The 16,319-nt window shown below is 42.1% G+C and overlaps 1 protein-coding gene across 2 annotated transcripts in view; it reads left to right on the top strand.

The window, feature by feature from the left end:
• tnip1.S (TNFAIP3 interacting protein 1 S homeolog) overlaps positions 1–16,319 on the top strand; it is a 65,904-nt gene that overhangs the window by 31,922 nt on the left and 17,663 nt on the right. For both annotated transcript variants that reach the window (XM_041587703.1, NM_001095185.1), the window contains 8 exon segments: positions 1,724–1,815; positions 2,079–2,147; positions 10,188–10,382; positions 10,558–10,652; positions 11,929–12,064; positions 13,072–13,161; positions 14,274–14,339; positions 14,567–14,698. In XM_041587703.1, coding sequence (XP_041443637.1) covers positions 1,724–1,815; positions 2,079–2,147; positions 10,188–10,382; positions 10,558–10,652; positions 11,929–12,064; positions 13,072–13,161; positions 14,274–14,339; positions 14,567–14,698 — 875 coding nt within the window.

Genomic DNA, 16,319 nt, shown 5'->3' on the forward strand with positions numbered 1-16,319 from the left:
GCAGAACTCCTGTCCCGGGCAGGACTACACTTCCCAGCAGCCCCCCTCACCGGCTTAGTGGGCGAAGGGACGCTGGGAATTGTAGTTTGGCAACAGCTGGAGTGGGGAAAGGTTCCCTTCCCCTTGTGTCTCGCTTGTTATCACCAGTTGAGTTGTGTCGCACTTGTAACACCCCTCCCTCCCTTCATTCTCCCGGCCTGTCACTTACCGAACTGCTTTTCGGCCGAGACACGGAGATAATGAGCGGAGCAGAGAAGCAGCAGCGCAGCGATGCACACGGATCCCATAGTCCCGGCTAATCCATCAGCCTGAGCAGCGGCGCCGGGCAGACATGTGGCTGCTGCAGCGGAGGGACAAATACACGGAATGCCCACGTAGCCCCGCTGTCTCCTGTACTTCTTCTAACAATCGGCTCTTAGCTGGCAGGCTGCAAACAGCAGACGGTGTAATGTCGTGCGCACTCTGCAATCCACTGATCATGTCTGCTGTTTTCAGCCTGCCGGCTGAGAGCCGGTTGTTAGAAGAAGTACAGGAGACAGCGGGGCTACAATAAAGGTCTGTAAACAGCTCTACACAATCACTACAGTACAGCACAGCACAGCGGGGGAAGGGGACTTGCTCGGCCAGTAGATCAGTTGACTCCAGAATAGAAGATAGGAGCGGCCCACATTTTCCCGTACAGACAGATTGAATAATAAGACGGTCCGTGGGGCACATGCGCAGTAGCGCAATCCCACGGACCCAGGGACTGGACGCAGAGACACTTCAACTTTATTATAATAGCATAGCTGACAACTCAGCACTTAGGACCACCACTTATGTTTGGTTGTCTATATTCAGACCAGACCTGGGTTTATACCAACCCAGTAACTAGAATAGGAATAGCTATGACTGGCATGGTTTTGTATGGGCCTAAACATAATGAAAAGAAATAGGGCCAACAACACTGCTGAAATGTGACTTTTTTACATGTTAACCAAACAATACAGTATTGAATGAAACAATCATTAGTCTCAACCAACCAGAGACCTCAATAGACTTTTATATAAGCACTGCTCGTGTTTTCTTCTTCCTCGTTCTTTTTTTTCAGCCTCTAGGTTTTTCTGTGCACATCATTAGCAGAAATACAATTACAGGGATCCAGTCAGATATTACTACCATAGAACCTGAATAAAATGTAGCAGCTTCCACACAAAAATATGGAATCTTGTGATTGTATAGGCAGTGCAGCAGCACCTATAGAAGATGTAGATAATAGCCTTTGGGTAGAGACTGGCTGTGGGATATATAGCAGAGAGAGATTGTGCCTATTGTAGCAGTAGAGATAATAGTCTCTGGGAAGGGACTGTGGCTGTGGAATAGCAGGTATAGTAGGGAGAGATGGTGCTTATAGTAACAGTGGGGATAATAGTCTCTGGGAAGGGAGTGTGACTGTGCAATAGCAGGTATAGTAGGGAGAGATGGTGCCTATAGTAGCAGTGGGATAATAGTCTCTGGGAAGGGAGTGTGGCTGTGGGATAGCAGGTATAGTAGGGAGAGATGGTGCCTTTAGTAACAGTGGATAATAGTCTCTGGGAAGGGACTGTGGCTGTGGAATAGCAGGTATAGTAGGGAGAGATGGTGCTTATAGTAGCATGTATGCATTTTAAAATATAATTATTATAGTATCTCCTTTGTGTGCTTCTTTGTATACTTTTATAATTATCTTTATTTTTTAATTTAGGGAGTGAACAAACGGAAGGGTTACAAAGCTCCAAAATGACTGATTTAGGTTCCGATGTTCATAAGAAAAGCAACCATAAAACCCCTCCTAGCGTGAGTACATATTTATACTCCTAATCCTTATCTGTCTTGATCTCGGTTCTTGTCCGCGTAACTAGATATCAGGCATCACCTAACTAAAGGAAAGCTTAAAAATGTTTTGCAAAAGTTCTCTGTGTACTCTGAGTGACTTTAGAATAATTCGTTTAGGGGTGTTTCATGGGTATTGTGTTCCGTGGACCTTGTGCTGCAGAACTTGCATAATCCTGCTCCTGCATGTTGGGGTTTGACAATTCATTTATCATTTGCTTACTCAGGGAAGCTCTTCAGAGTTTGAGATCCTGAATGCATACGAGGCAAGAAAGACTCCTGAAAGTAGAAAGTCGGTGAGTAAGTAACTGATCATTGGAAATGAAAAGACTGAGCTGGGTTGATTTATCGGCTGTCGGTACATGAGCAGCAATGATGGTTATCACTTGCTTGTTACCAACACTCTAGGATTTAACAGTTTATTCATAATTGTCCTTTCTCCCTGCAACAGCAACAGGCATTCAGGAATCAGGCACCTAACGGGGCTGATATGAACCTCTAGGTGCAGCACTGTGCCTCTCGCACTCTATACTTACAGGTGGAAAGTACAGGGTTCTTTTGCATCCAGATAAAGGACTGGAAATTAAATGCCTACCTCCCACCCCTACCTATAAATCAATGTAGCTCTGCTGAATGCAGCCAGGCATTATGCATGGGCCGAACAGGTCTTTGTGCTCCAAAATGGAGTGCAGAGACCTGTGGCAATTCTTGCATCTGCAGGGCAGGGTGCAAAATGCAACACATATGGCAGATTTTACCTGTAGTTGTACAATTTGCTCACTGCCCTGCAGGTGGATAATTAATACCCACAGCCTCCAGTATTTCCAGGTGCATCAGGTTACCCTTCCTGTGATGATGCAAATAACTTGGTCTCCAAATTCACTGTCTTCTCTGTGCAGTGGGAGCAAATCAGAAGTGAGCAGGGGTAGATTAATGCCTACGCTAACCTAGGCTATAGCCTAGGGGCCCCACAGTGCTGAGTGCCCATGGGCAGGGTTGGACTCCCTCCTCAGCCATCTGACCTGGGTCCTCGCACCTCACTCCTCAGCCATCCGACCTGGGTCCTCGCTCCACACTCCTCAGCCATCTGTCATGGGTCCTAGCGTCTCCTTCCTCAGCCATCCGTCCTGGGTCCTCCCTCCTCAGCCATCCATCCTCGCTCCTCACTCCTCCCTGTGCAAAAAAAAAAAAAGCGCCAAGAACAAGTAACTATAAAGAGTGAGGAGCAAGAGCTGATGGCTGAGGAGGGAGGAGCTAGGACCCAGGATGGATGGCTGAGGAGGGAGGAGTAAGGACCCAGGATATGGATGGCTGAGGAGCGAGGACCCAGGACAATTGGCTGAGGAGGGAGAAGGGCGGAGCCAGGACCCAGGACGGATGGCTGAGGAGGGAGTAGTAAGGAGCTAAAGCCGACAGCTGAGGAGGGAGGAGTGAGGTGTGACGTCAGCCTTGTAGGATGGGTGAGTAAAAAAGCATGCCATGTTAAATTCCTCTGGCATAGGACAGTGCATGCAGGACAATGATTTCCCCTGACCATGTCATAAAATGCGTTCCGTATATACACATGTACTTGCCACTGTGCCATCCTTTGTGGTTCGTGGGGGTCGAGGGGGGGGAGGGAGTGGAGCCACTAGAAGTGAGTATACATATTGTCTAAGTCTAAATAGTTCCATGTATACTCGCTTTCACTTGGCAGCTTGGCAGCCACTGCACACAGAAGACAATAAATTTGGAGACCAATTTGATTTTAGATATGCACAAAGTAGAGAGCTACTAAAGCTATTAATTAGATTTTATCAAAAAAAAAAAAAAACAGCCATTAGTGTAGGACATTACTGATATGGAAACTGAAAATTTGATCTAAATACGTAGCAGAGCTGCGCTCTTTGCAATTTTAAGGGAGGATCCTGTACCTTTAGTGCCTGTGTGGGGTATGTGATTATATAGTTACAGCTGGGGATTTCCAGTCATTCTGCTGACAGAGAATTACAGCCTTCTATGGTGCCAAGCAGATGATTCCCCCTCCTCTCTGACCTAGTCAGGAACATTCTTGTGATCAAAGCACCTCCACCCGCAAACTTTTTTTGCTTTATGAAATTGTAGTTGTAAGCAACTTTCCAATATGCATTAACAAAATGTTCTGTTTTTATAATGTCATTTCTAAATGTAAGTGCTATCAGTTTGTGTTTATCCCTTTCTGTTCTCTGGTTCAGAAATTTGAAACAGTATGGCAGAATCCAGTCTATGGCTTTCCGCTGCATTGTTTCACGAGTCAGAATCCGTAATGCAGAGAACAAGCTCTGTTGGTTCATACATAGCTTTGTCACCTGCGGATAGAAATAGATGTTTTTAGGCACAGTGGCCTGATCAGTGGCCTCACGTTTCCTTTCTTGTGGTTTCACTTGCGGTGTCTAGTTTAGTCAGTCAAAATGTGTTTCCCTATTGTTTCGCAATTCTGTAATTTTTGTGCTGCAATCGCTTTTGCTCACTGTGACTCACCCTATATAGATTCATACAATGGGGCCAAGGGATGGTGAGTAGATTGGTGTCTTTGGTGGATTGTGCAAGGAGACTGACTAAAGGTACAAGAACAGCTATGGGCACATTAATAAGTCTCACACTGTTTTCTCCTGTATTCCCAGCTGAAGTAAGAGCTACAGTCATGCTGCAAGTGGTGCTCCATAGCTCTTCTAGTGAGCCAGCACACTGGGCTCTTGGCAGAAACCAGATAAACATTCTGTGACATCAGCATTACTAAGGTTACAGAAGCATTGTTGCTCCCCCCTAGAGCTGTTACACGAGCATCCATTTTAGTGCCTTTTAGAAAAAGTGAGATAAATTAGAGAGAAGGTAGGTAGCACCACCCATTGATGGAGATGTGAAACAAAAAGGTGGTGTGCAAGGTCATTGATAATATATAGTAATGAGGAAAAAGAAAAAAGTATGACCCATATAGTTGCACCTTCCCACCCTAATTTGGCCCACTGTGTATATAAGTTCGGGTGGGATATAGGGTCCGGTTTGATACAATATATTGTGGCGAGTGGATCTAAGTCCCGTGCCACAGACCTTATTTAGGCAGTATGTCCCCGCTTGGATACATTCGTATCCGAGTGTGGTTATGCTGGAGCAGGGAGATTACTAATGATGACTAATCTCCCTGTATCAAACCGGACCCTATATCCCACCCGAACGTATATACACAGTGGGCCACCAGCACTACATTACGGTTGGGATAGATGTGGGCTAATTGCTACCACTGGGTTTGAAAAACCCACATCATTATTCCAACTTTCGAGTACCGTCTATCAGCTGTCGACCTTGAGTCAATAACAGCTTCCTAACCTAACCTTGGTTTTAATACACACTTTACACTCAATTTGTCTCATATTAATTTTAGGATGTGATTAATAAAAGTTACGTTTTATTTTATCTTTTGTTCTGGGAATTCAACTAATTAGGGTGGGAAGGTGCAACTATATGGGTCATACTTTTTTCTTTTTCCTCATTTTTATAAAAAGTGGATACCGTACATATCAATCTAAACACAACCTTTAGACTGTAAGCTCAGGTGAACAGGACTCTCTGATGCCATTTATATTCTATTTATTGGTTAAATTATTGTAAGCCCTTGTTTGTTATAAATTAATACAAAAAGTGCTGGGTAAATCGCTGGTGTTATGATGATTATAATGAAAAACGTAAAAATATAAAGGAATAAATGCTTTGATCAGGCAAACTAGAGGCAGAAGAAACAATGGTATCATATGATGTCACTTTATTGTTCACATGTATACCTATGACAGAGGCGATTGAGACTGTAAGAAATCGACTGCAACATGATAACACCCTCAGCAGCAGAACGAAGCTCAGTCCCAACCAAGTTTGTTTGTTGCTAGATTTGTGCCTTAACACCACATACTTCAAGTACAAGAACCTTTTTTATAGACAGAAACATGACTGTGCAATGGGTTCTCCAGTCTCTCCCATTGTAGCAAACTTGTACATGGAGGAAGTGGAAAGGAGGGTCTTACTTTCCAGGGAACTACACCGACTCACTGGTTCAGGTATGTGGATGATACTTGGGTTAAAATCAGATCCAACGACAGAACACATTAACAATAACATCAAGTTAGCAAGGGAAGATGTCCACAAGAACAAACTTGCTTTTTTGGACTGTTTGATATGTATCCAAGAGGGGGGTAACTTGAAGACGGAAGTATACAGGGAACCCATTCATAAGGATCAATATCTGTTGTTTGATTCCCACCATCCACTGAAACACAAACTGGGTGTCATTCGAACCATGCACCACCGGGCAGAATGTGTGGCAACTGATACAGAGTCCAAAGACAAAGAGCAAAAACATCTCAGAGGAGCTTTGAAAGCGTGTGGCTACCCGGAATGGTCCTTTGTCAAAACAGCAGCAACCAAGCCCAACAGGAACACCAATCGAAATAACCACCGGAGACACATAGTAGGCGAAACATAGTCATCCCATATGTGTTTTTCAAACATAGCAACACACTGAGACAAAAACTGGTACACCCAAAGGATCCAACACCAAAAGAAAAACAAAGCAATGTGGTATACGGAGTCCAGTGTAGCGAGGAATGCACAGACAAAACAATTGCTCTCCAAGCGAATGGCTCAGCACAGGAGGGAGAACTCTACAGGGCAAGACTCGGCTGTCTTTCTACAGTTAAAAGACAAGGGACACACCTTTGAAGATAGCAAGGTCCAAATCTTAGATAAAGAAGACCGCTGGTTTGAATGAGGCGTGAAAGAGGCGATTCATGTCAAGGTGGAGATACCATCTCTGAACAGAGGTGGGGGCCTTCGACACCACCTGTCTGCTACATACAATGCTGTTCTAACATCTGTACCCTGGCGGATTCAGAACACTTCACACATCCATTCATGCAACTCTCTCAAGTAACACCTGTATCTAGGAGTTGCATGACACATTGGATAATCCTATCACAACTACACAGAATCAACTCCTCTGTGTATTTCTTCAGATGACACCTCTTTAAAGATTTACAATGTGCCATTGTGATTGGATTAGTGGAAGAGTTTATATGCCGAGAACTTCCCACACCAGTTAGTTGAACTGAAGAAGCTGCTCGGATGAGTAGTGAAACGTCTTCATTGATTACTCAGTCCAGTTGTTTTTTAGATTGACCTATACTAGTTAAAAGCAATACATTAATTTTTTTCATTACACAATAGTAGTGGAATGCCATTAAGCTGCCAGAAATACCTCCCAAAGGGAAATACAAAGATTGATCGCTTTTTAGGAAGACAAAAAATCTCAGCATTGCACAATACTACAGATAAAGAGTAGTTCAGCAATACTGGGATGTTGCTTGGAAATATGTAAAATGTGGCACACCCAAGGATGCCATACGTCAGGCCATTAGCCGGCAGAGAACATAGGGGAAAAGCATTTGCTCTGTAAGTAAGGCTGCTTACAGACAAGGGCATTAGTTGCCTTGTGATTAATCTCCTCTAGCTTGGGCGACTAGTAGGGTTGCCACCTTTTCTGGAAAAAAATACCTTCCTCCCTCTATATTTATCTTTTTTCCCTATTAATAACATTGGGTTCAACCATCATTTTTACTGGCCAGACCGGTAAAATACCAGCCAGTTGGCAACCCTAGCGACTAGTCTCCTCTGAATGCTTTTCAAACAATGAAATGAACTGATAGTAGGAAAACATAAAAGTCACTTTAGCTTTCTGAAGTCGTCCAAAGTTTTCTCAAGAACAAGTAACTAAAGAGGAAGCAGACCCCAAAATTGAAGGGGGCCCACACTGTGGGGTCTACTTCTTCTATAGCTAACACCAAAAAAAATCCCTCCCCAGCCAATCTTACCTGCAGCGGGAAAGGGGGGCGCAAGTCGACACGTGGAGGCGGGGAGTGGGCGGGAGGGTGGGTAGGATGGGGATTGGAGTGTGCTGGGCATCTCTAAAGATTTTTTGCAGGGGAGCCCAGGCACGTTCTGGTTACGCCACTACTCAAGAAACAGTGACACTTCTATTCAGCTCTGGTTTCCTTACTACTAGTGATTTCAAGCTGCTAATATCAGAGCTAATGGACCGTGGACTAACTCACCAGCAGAGGACGCTGCACCCTAAAGTTTATTAGGCTGCTTGGCACTTGCAGTGACTTGGCTAGGGAGCCGTGTTAGCCACATCCTTATGAGTAGTTGCATGTGTTGCTTATTTTTCATATTATTGTGGTTGATCATGTGCTGGGGATGCCTAGAGTGTTTTAGCTGCATGTTTACTCTCTCACATTCCCCACAGGCTGGGTAATGTCCATGTTTGAGTGCCAGGCTTGCATGTCGCATAAGGAAGCTCAGCCATACTTAATTCAAGAATTTTAGACTCATTTTTGTTCTCTGTGTTTGCATCCATACATTGGTTGGTTTCACCTTGTACCAAGTGGGAAAGCATAGTTGCTGCAAGGGAATGTGCCAGATATCTGAGATATTACACACTTGTGTGACAGCCAGAAGCAAGAGTCTATCTATTCTAGATGCAAATCACCTCCCATGCATTGGAAGCCAGTGTTTAGGGTGTTTCAGAAAGGGCTTTTACCTTGAGCCTTAACATCCAAGGAAAGATAAAGTTGGGAAACAGGTTTTCTGTTTATGTGAGTTCTGGTGGTATAAACAACGGAGATAATAAGTTATAACTTATATTGAGGAGTGAGCTGATATGGAGCCTTGCGGTTTCAAACTGTCATACCATATAAATGGTTTTTGGACTTGCGCCCCATGGTAGTTACTGGGGTTACAGTGATGAGTATCCCCTAATGCTGGTTATTCATTAATGATGGGAGCTGTAGTTTAATCACACCTGCAAGATGACACACTAAAGTGTGTTGATTTTAGTAATGTTGTATGTAGATGGATAGGGAACTGGCTACATGATTGGGTACAGAGGGTGCTTGTTGGTGGTACATTCTCTACTTGAATAAGGTTCTTAGTGAAGTCTGGCAGAGCTCTGTCTTGTGTCCACATTAACTTAGTACCATAGTAACATAGTAAGTAAGGTTGAAAAAAGACATACGTCCATCAAGTTCAACCTTTTTTATTTTATTTATTTATTTGTTTTTTTATATCTGCCTAACTGCCAGTTGATCCAGAGGAAGGCAAAAAACCCATCTGAAGCCTCATCAATTTGCCTCAGAGGGGCAAGTCCCTGGATAAACTTGTACTATGAGCTATCCCCATAACCCTGTATTCCCTCACTTGCTAAAAAGCAATCCAACCCCTTCTTAAAGCTATATAATGTATTAGCCTGCACAACTGATTCAGGGAGAGCTCTCACTGTAAAAAAACCCTTCCGAATATTTAGGCAGAACCTCTTTTCTTCTAATTGGAATGCGTGACCTTGTGTCAGCTGAAAAGACCTACTGGTAACTAAAGCATTAGAGAGATTATTATATGATCCCCTTATATATTTATACATAGTTATCATATCACCCCTTAAATGCCTCTACTCCAGCGTGAACAACCCTAATTTGGCCATTCTTTCCTAATACCTTTCACCAGCTTAGTTGCCCTTCTCTGTACCCTCTCTAATACTATAATGTCCTGTTTAAGTGATGGAGACCAAAACTGAACGGCATATTCTAGATGGGGCCTTACAAGTGCTCTATACAGTGGAAGAATAACCTCCTTCTCCCGCAAATCGATGCCCTTTTAATACAGCTCAAGACCTTATTTGCCCTTGACGCTGATGACTGGCATTGCTTGAAACAGCCAAGTTTATTAAGAACTCCAAGGTCCTTTTCCATTATGGATTTGCCTAGTGAAGTCCCATTAAGGGTATAAGTGGCTTGGATATTTCAATTAGGCAGGTTATATATAGACCTAACAACTTGAACTTGATGGACATTTGTCTTTTTTTCAACCTAACTTACTATGTTAACATTGATCTTGCATACTATACTATATATAGTTTAGCTGAAGGAAAGTTGTACCCACAAGTTTTAACATGAGCATGTATAGGTATGACATACCAAAACATAATTTATAATATATTCTTATAATAATTTCAACATTAAATATCATAGGATTGTTTTGCCTCCAATAATGATTAATTATATCTTAGCTGGGATCATGCACAAGGTACTGTTTTAGTATTACAGAGAAAAAATAAATAATTTTTAAAAATTATAATTATTTGATTAAAATGGAGTCTGTGGTAGATGGCTTTCCTGTAATTCTGAACTTTCTGGATAACAGATTTCCGGATAACGGACCCCGTACCTGTATATTTATAACTACTATATATAACTACTTTACCATTGTGGCTGTTGTAGGACCCAGGACCCACCCTGCCACAGGAGGATGATACTGTACAACTCCATTTGCAGCGCATGGAGACCTCACTCAGTATGTTTGCAGAAGAGCCCGATCGGAACAGGCTTCTTGCTCACATTAGCCGACTGGCTCTTGACTTCAACCGTCTGGCAAACAAAGTGCACAAGAATGAGCAGAAGACATCTGTCCTGCAGGTACCCAACCACTGACTTTTTGTTTGCTAAAATCTACTGGCAGGTATACATACCTCCCAACTGTCCCGTTTTTCGCGGGATTGGGCTAATCCAGATTGTGATCAAATCCAAGCATTTTCTCTATGCAGTAAGTAATGCAGGATGTTAATGCCAGTGTCCATGTTGAACTTGACAGACTCTGTGCGAGCAGCTTAGGAAAGAGAATGAAGATCTAAGAGCCAAACTGGAAGCCGACTGGAACCAGAGGACACAGGCTGAGCAAGCTCTCAGGTGAGATGTGGGGAACATAATCATCAATCCGCAAATTTATCCGACATAATCTCATAAAAATATATGCTGTTGCTAAAATATCTTGGACACCAAGTACATTTATGGGACACTTTTTCCTTTAGTAAAAAAAAAAAATACTGGTCCTAAGGCTTTGTGCTACCTGGGACATCCCCCACAAGCATTTTCAGCTATCACAGAAGTCCCATCTCCTCCCTTCTTTTAAATGGCAAATGCTTGGCAGAACCAGTACTGGCTCTAACTAGCTTGTTTGCGTTTCACTATAACAAACAAGGGAAAGTTGTGCTCACCACTCATTTTTAAAACCATTAGACGGGGGTGCACTGAGGCTATGACCACAAAATACATATAGTCAAATACAAGAGTCCTCTGCACTCAACCCATTATCAATATATTTAAGACAGAGAAATTTTGTGCATACTGCTACTGAAAAATGCCTTGCCGTTTAAGCAAAACAGGGATTGTTTGTTCATACATTGCAATATATTTAAGCTGGCCAACTACGTCAAAGTCATCCCATATCTGGCCAGTCCTATGCTCAATTTTCATCTGATTTATTAAGAATTCTATTGCTTCATTATACATTTTACAAAGGGACTAAGTTTTACCTGCAACTTACTTGCTGCTTTCAAAGTAAAACTCCCAAACTTGGCTGCCCTTTTATTAGACACCAGTGGGATCACCTGACTATAGCTTGGAAGGGTGGGAGCTATTCACAAAATGTCTGTAATATATTGATAATGGGTTGAGTGCAGAGGACCTCTTACATTTGTCTATATTTGTTTGGGTTTTTGTTTGGGATGCACTACATGTTTTCACAGCTCAGAATATGGGCTAAATCTTACAAGATTCAGTATAATGGAATAAAATTATATGACATCATTGTAGCCGTGAATCAAATTCTTGTTGCAAATCACTAGCAGAGATGGACCTATCACTGGATCCCCCCATGCTTATTTCTGATAGGGTACAGAGAACTTTTTTTTGTCCAGCAGAGAATCTGTTTGACATACCTGTAAGGTGAGCAGTACAAAGTCTGGTCTGTTTTAGGGGAACCTCTTTTGTTCTCCAGCATCACATTGCTGGAATTATATTAAGTAGCATGAAGTTTTCATCCACCTGCATTGGTCTGGAACCCTTGATCTAGCAGTCCCAGTATCACATTTGACTAGTTCAACTATAGCGGAGGGCTATAGGTTAGACATGTCTGATTTTAATCCGCTTTGACTCACAATGATTTTTCTGACTACACTGAAAGGTATGAAAACCTGGAACTGAAGAAACTGATCCTGCAAGGTGATTGCGGTGGTGGAAAAGGATTTCACACCGGAGGTGGAGTAGATACTAGAGCATCAGAAGGTGCAGCCAAGTTAGAAAATTCCGGAATTCAACAGGTGAGTCCTAAACCTGTGCTATGTTCTTTGGCTAGGTGTGTGCTGTGTGAATGAGACAGGGAACTTCGTTGTAAATTCCACTCTGTCAGAGACTCGAAGCAAATGATATATGGTTCCACCAAAGCATTAAACATGTCAATCCTACGTAAGGATAGTAAAATAAGGAGTAAATCAGGAACCAGTTTTCCCACTCTCTGTACAGGGTTAGAGAAAACCTATGGATTACTGTATGTTTACTTTCTGTTTAGTTGTCTGCACCCTCAGTCAGATCACACACCCCAGTGCCACTAGGTAAAACTTATCTTTGGGTTATTGTAGAGAAATTATAACACAGTAGGAAGGCTATGGGAAATAAGCTGGGTCTGTGTAAATGTAGTGCAAGTGGACATATGAATTTGACAGCACACAAAATACTGCATCTGGTATACATGACAGACCCATGTCTGTCTGCAAAACATAGCCTGTAATGTGACAAGACCCTTACTAAGTAAATGCTTGGATAATCATTTTACTTTCACCTCCACTATTTCATTCTATGCCTTATAATGTTAGAATAGCATCAATGTAGTCCTTATCAAAATTACTAATGAAGCACCACAAAGTCAACGCTATATAGATTGCCACTCCAAGGAGGTCTAAAAGTTCCATTCTTGCACAGCTATTATAAGGCAGTCCCCCTGGCCCAACTGATTCAGTGGCATGTAAATCAAGATGTACGTTAATGGGTAGACTTTAGAAACGCATCTATTGCTCCTATATCCACCGCAGCACTCTTATGGGCAACCCCAGCGAGACTCAAACACCAGAAAATACAAAATCCAATCATAAATTTCCTTTTACATCATTTGGTACAGTTGCTGATGTTAGTACTGCTTTATATTACAAAACTGGAAGAATTTGCCACCCTCTATTATTTGTCAAGGCCAAAGGTCTCCCTTATGACACCTCCAAGTGCTGAAATGTAGCTTCCATTCTCCCCCATTAACCAGTAACATATCTCTGTGTAGGTAGCAAAACTGATGGAGAAGCCAGCAGTGAAAGATCCAAGTGTGTCCCTCCTGAAAAAGGTTAAAATACTGGAACACCAGAGGACCGAGGTAAATAGAAAAACCGCATGTAAATAGAAAAAGTGCATAGACAAATGAGTAAGGGTCAACATGAAACTGGCCAAGCTGGTCAGATGTCACACAATTATCACATAAGACCAGGTATGCTTTTGGCAAGATTCATATGACTTTTGCCTGTACAGTTCTTATGGGGGCAATAATGGGCAGTTTTGGGTTCTCTGACACTTTGTTTTTAGTGAGGTAAAGAATGCAATTGGCCAAGTATGTAGATTGCATCAAATATGCATTTTCTCATTTACTAATTGGAGCTGCCATACTGTCCCTTTAGAGCTATTGTTTATAGACACTAGTGTAGCAGAAGACACATTTGAAATGCAGGATTAATGTTGGGCACCATTATGTAGGCATAATGATATGCCCCATCCTGTTAAACCTGCCATGTGCCAGTAAAGAATTCATACCTTTTTGAAGAACTCCTTATTAAACAATCTTATGGTTAAAACATTAAGAATGCTGTTAACGGTATGGAACCCGTTATACAGAAACCTTTTATCCAGAAAGAACCAAATTACTAATTCTATTTCCTATAGACTAAATTTTATCCAAATAATCCAATTTTTTAAAAAATATCATTTTTCTCTGTGATATTGAAACAGTATCTTGTACTTGTACCCCAGGTCTTGAGCATTCTGGATAACTGGCCCCATACCTGTTTTATTCGATTTAGTTCCTTATTTTAATATTGCCAGTAAATTAAATATGTAGGCATAGAAGGACTGACCATCTGACTGGCCATAACCCCAGTGATATAAGGCCAGACCATTGGACTGCTAGACCATAGCCTTTGTTGGAGTGTATTACAGCAGAAGAACTATGGGAGGTAAAAAGGCTAGCCTGAGACAATGTTGGCTTCAAGGTAAGCAAATTATACCTTCATCTAAATGGGTAAAATATAAATTCATTTAAATTGTATTTTCCTTTATTAAACCGTCAGGTTCCTCCTGCCGAGTCTTCCTAAAGAAAACAGGCAGACTGCAAACAGATTAATTATCCCTGGTGCTAATCCAGTCTGTAGGCATCTACCAGCAAATTGGAGCTCTGCAAAGGTACCGGGTCAGTAACTAATATTCTCTCTCTTACAGCTTCTGGATGTGAACAAACAATGGGATCAACAGTTCCGCTCTATGAAAATGCAGTATGAAGAGAAGGTAAATATCTTCTAATAAAGGAAATTAACCCTTCTTAATTCTTGCTTCTATTGCTTCTTCACTTTTTTATCTACATTTACAAGAGTATGTGATTAATGACCTCATGCAGATTTCTCATTCTTCCCCATATATTTTTTGTAGATTACATTATAAGGTTTAAAAGCCTCTTACTCCATATAATAATCCTACATACACTTCTTTTTTTTATTGTCAAATTCATCATTCAGATCACATCTCTGCGGCAGAAGCTCTCCAAGGCAGCAAAGGCTGAAAGTGAGCAAGAAGCTGAAAGGGATCGGAAGCAGCGGGATTTTGACCGAAAACTTCTGTTAGCTAGAGACAAAATTGAGGATAAAGAGGTGAGAGGGTGGAAAGAAGCTGGTGGGTAACCAAAAGAGGACAGATAAATGTAATATGTCAGAAAAAAGAATATTATATTCTTTTTTTTTTAAGCATTTATCTAATGGCTATATTAGTAAGCTTACATCCAGACAAGCAAGTGCCACTAGAGGGAACTCTTGGTGCAGGCACTTTTTCATTAGTGAAGTTGTTTAGGAAACAGATGTGCCAGTGTCCCTTCCTGGCATAAATATTCCCTAGACTTTCTAAAAAGCAAACATTGCCTATATTGTTGCATTCCTCCATAACAAGTGCTGCATAGCCCTATATAGCTATTGTCATCTCAGCAGTATACGAATACACAGTGAGGCGAGACGACGTGGCTCCAGCTAGTACATATCACAAAAAGGCACTTAGAATACACAATAAATATGTAAACATTTGAAATGTGCAATATATTGGCAGAAGTTGGATATATACATGTGTAAACCTTTAGACTTGTGCAAATAAATTAACAGTTCACAAAGTTAGGTTCACATTTCAGGTGTGTCTGGAATGTAGTGGGAGGGCAGGCAGTGAGTTGAGGAGTCTGATCGCTTGTGGAAAAAAGCTTTCGCGCAGCCTGGTTGTTCGGGCTTTAATACTGCGAAAGCATCTGCCGGATGGAAGTAGCGTTAACAGTCCTTGTGAGGGGTGTGTGGAGTCCAGTGCAATGCAGGAGGCCTTTCTTGCACAGCGCTTGTGGAAGATGTCCTGCAGTGATGGAAGAGCCACTCCAATGATGTTACCAGCTGCTCTGACAGTCCGCTGTAGACATTTTTCTGGTCAGCAGCACTGGCACTACTATACCAGATGGAGATGCAGCTAGTCAAGAAGCTCTCTATGGTGCCCCTGTAGAACACTGTGAGGGTGGGAGGCAGAAGGCTGGCCCGTTTCAGTCGTCTTAGGAAGTGAAGACGCTGCTGAGCCTTTTTGGTGATGGAGGCGGTGTTGGTGGTCCAGGTGAGGTCATCATAGATGTGGACTCCCAGGAATTTGGTGTTCTTTACTGTCTCTACTGTGGAGCCATTGATGTTGAGTGGTGTGTGAGCAGGACGAGTTCTCCTGAAGTCGAAGATCATCTCTTTCGTTTTATCAACCGCCAGTTGTTGAACCTCATCTCTGTACGCCATCTCGTCATTGTGGCTGATGAGCCCCACGGCAGTCGTGTCATCGTGTCAGGTGCCATTTTGTGGACAATGTTATTAGGACAAGCCTTGTATCATCTCAAAATCTTGTTTGCGCACCAGAATGGGAAACTTGATGTCCATCCCCATGCACTGGCTACACACTTAAATGATGGAATCTTGGAATACAGGAGGTCAGCCTATTATTGGCCTGTGTATGGCCACTTTTAGTCACTTTGAGCAAGCAATGTTTTTGGAATGTAGAGCAACAGTATAGCAGGTTATAAAGGTTATGCTGCTGCAGCAGTCATGTCAGATATGATTCTTTCTGTGTGAGTTAGGGAAACTTTATCACCTTGTTTTTTGTCCGTTTGCCTTATTTATTTAAAAGCAAATAATTATCTATCAGTGACCATTTTTAGGAAATCTTCACATGTACAGTAGTCGCATATTTGCTTTTCACCACAAGTAAAAT

The sequence above is a fragment of the Xenopus laevis genome, chromosome 3S, assembly GCF_017654675.1.
Source record: "Xenopus laevis strain J_2021 chromosome 3S, Xenopus_laevis_v10.1, whole genome shotgun sequence".
Lineage (NCBI taxonomy): Eukaryota > Metazoa > Chordata > Amphibia > Anura > Pipidae > Xenopus > Xenopus laevis.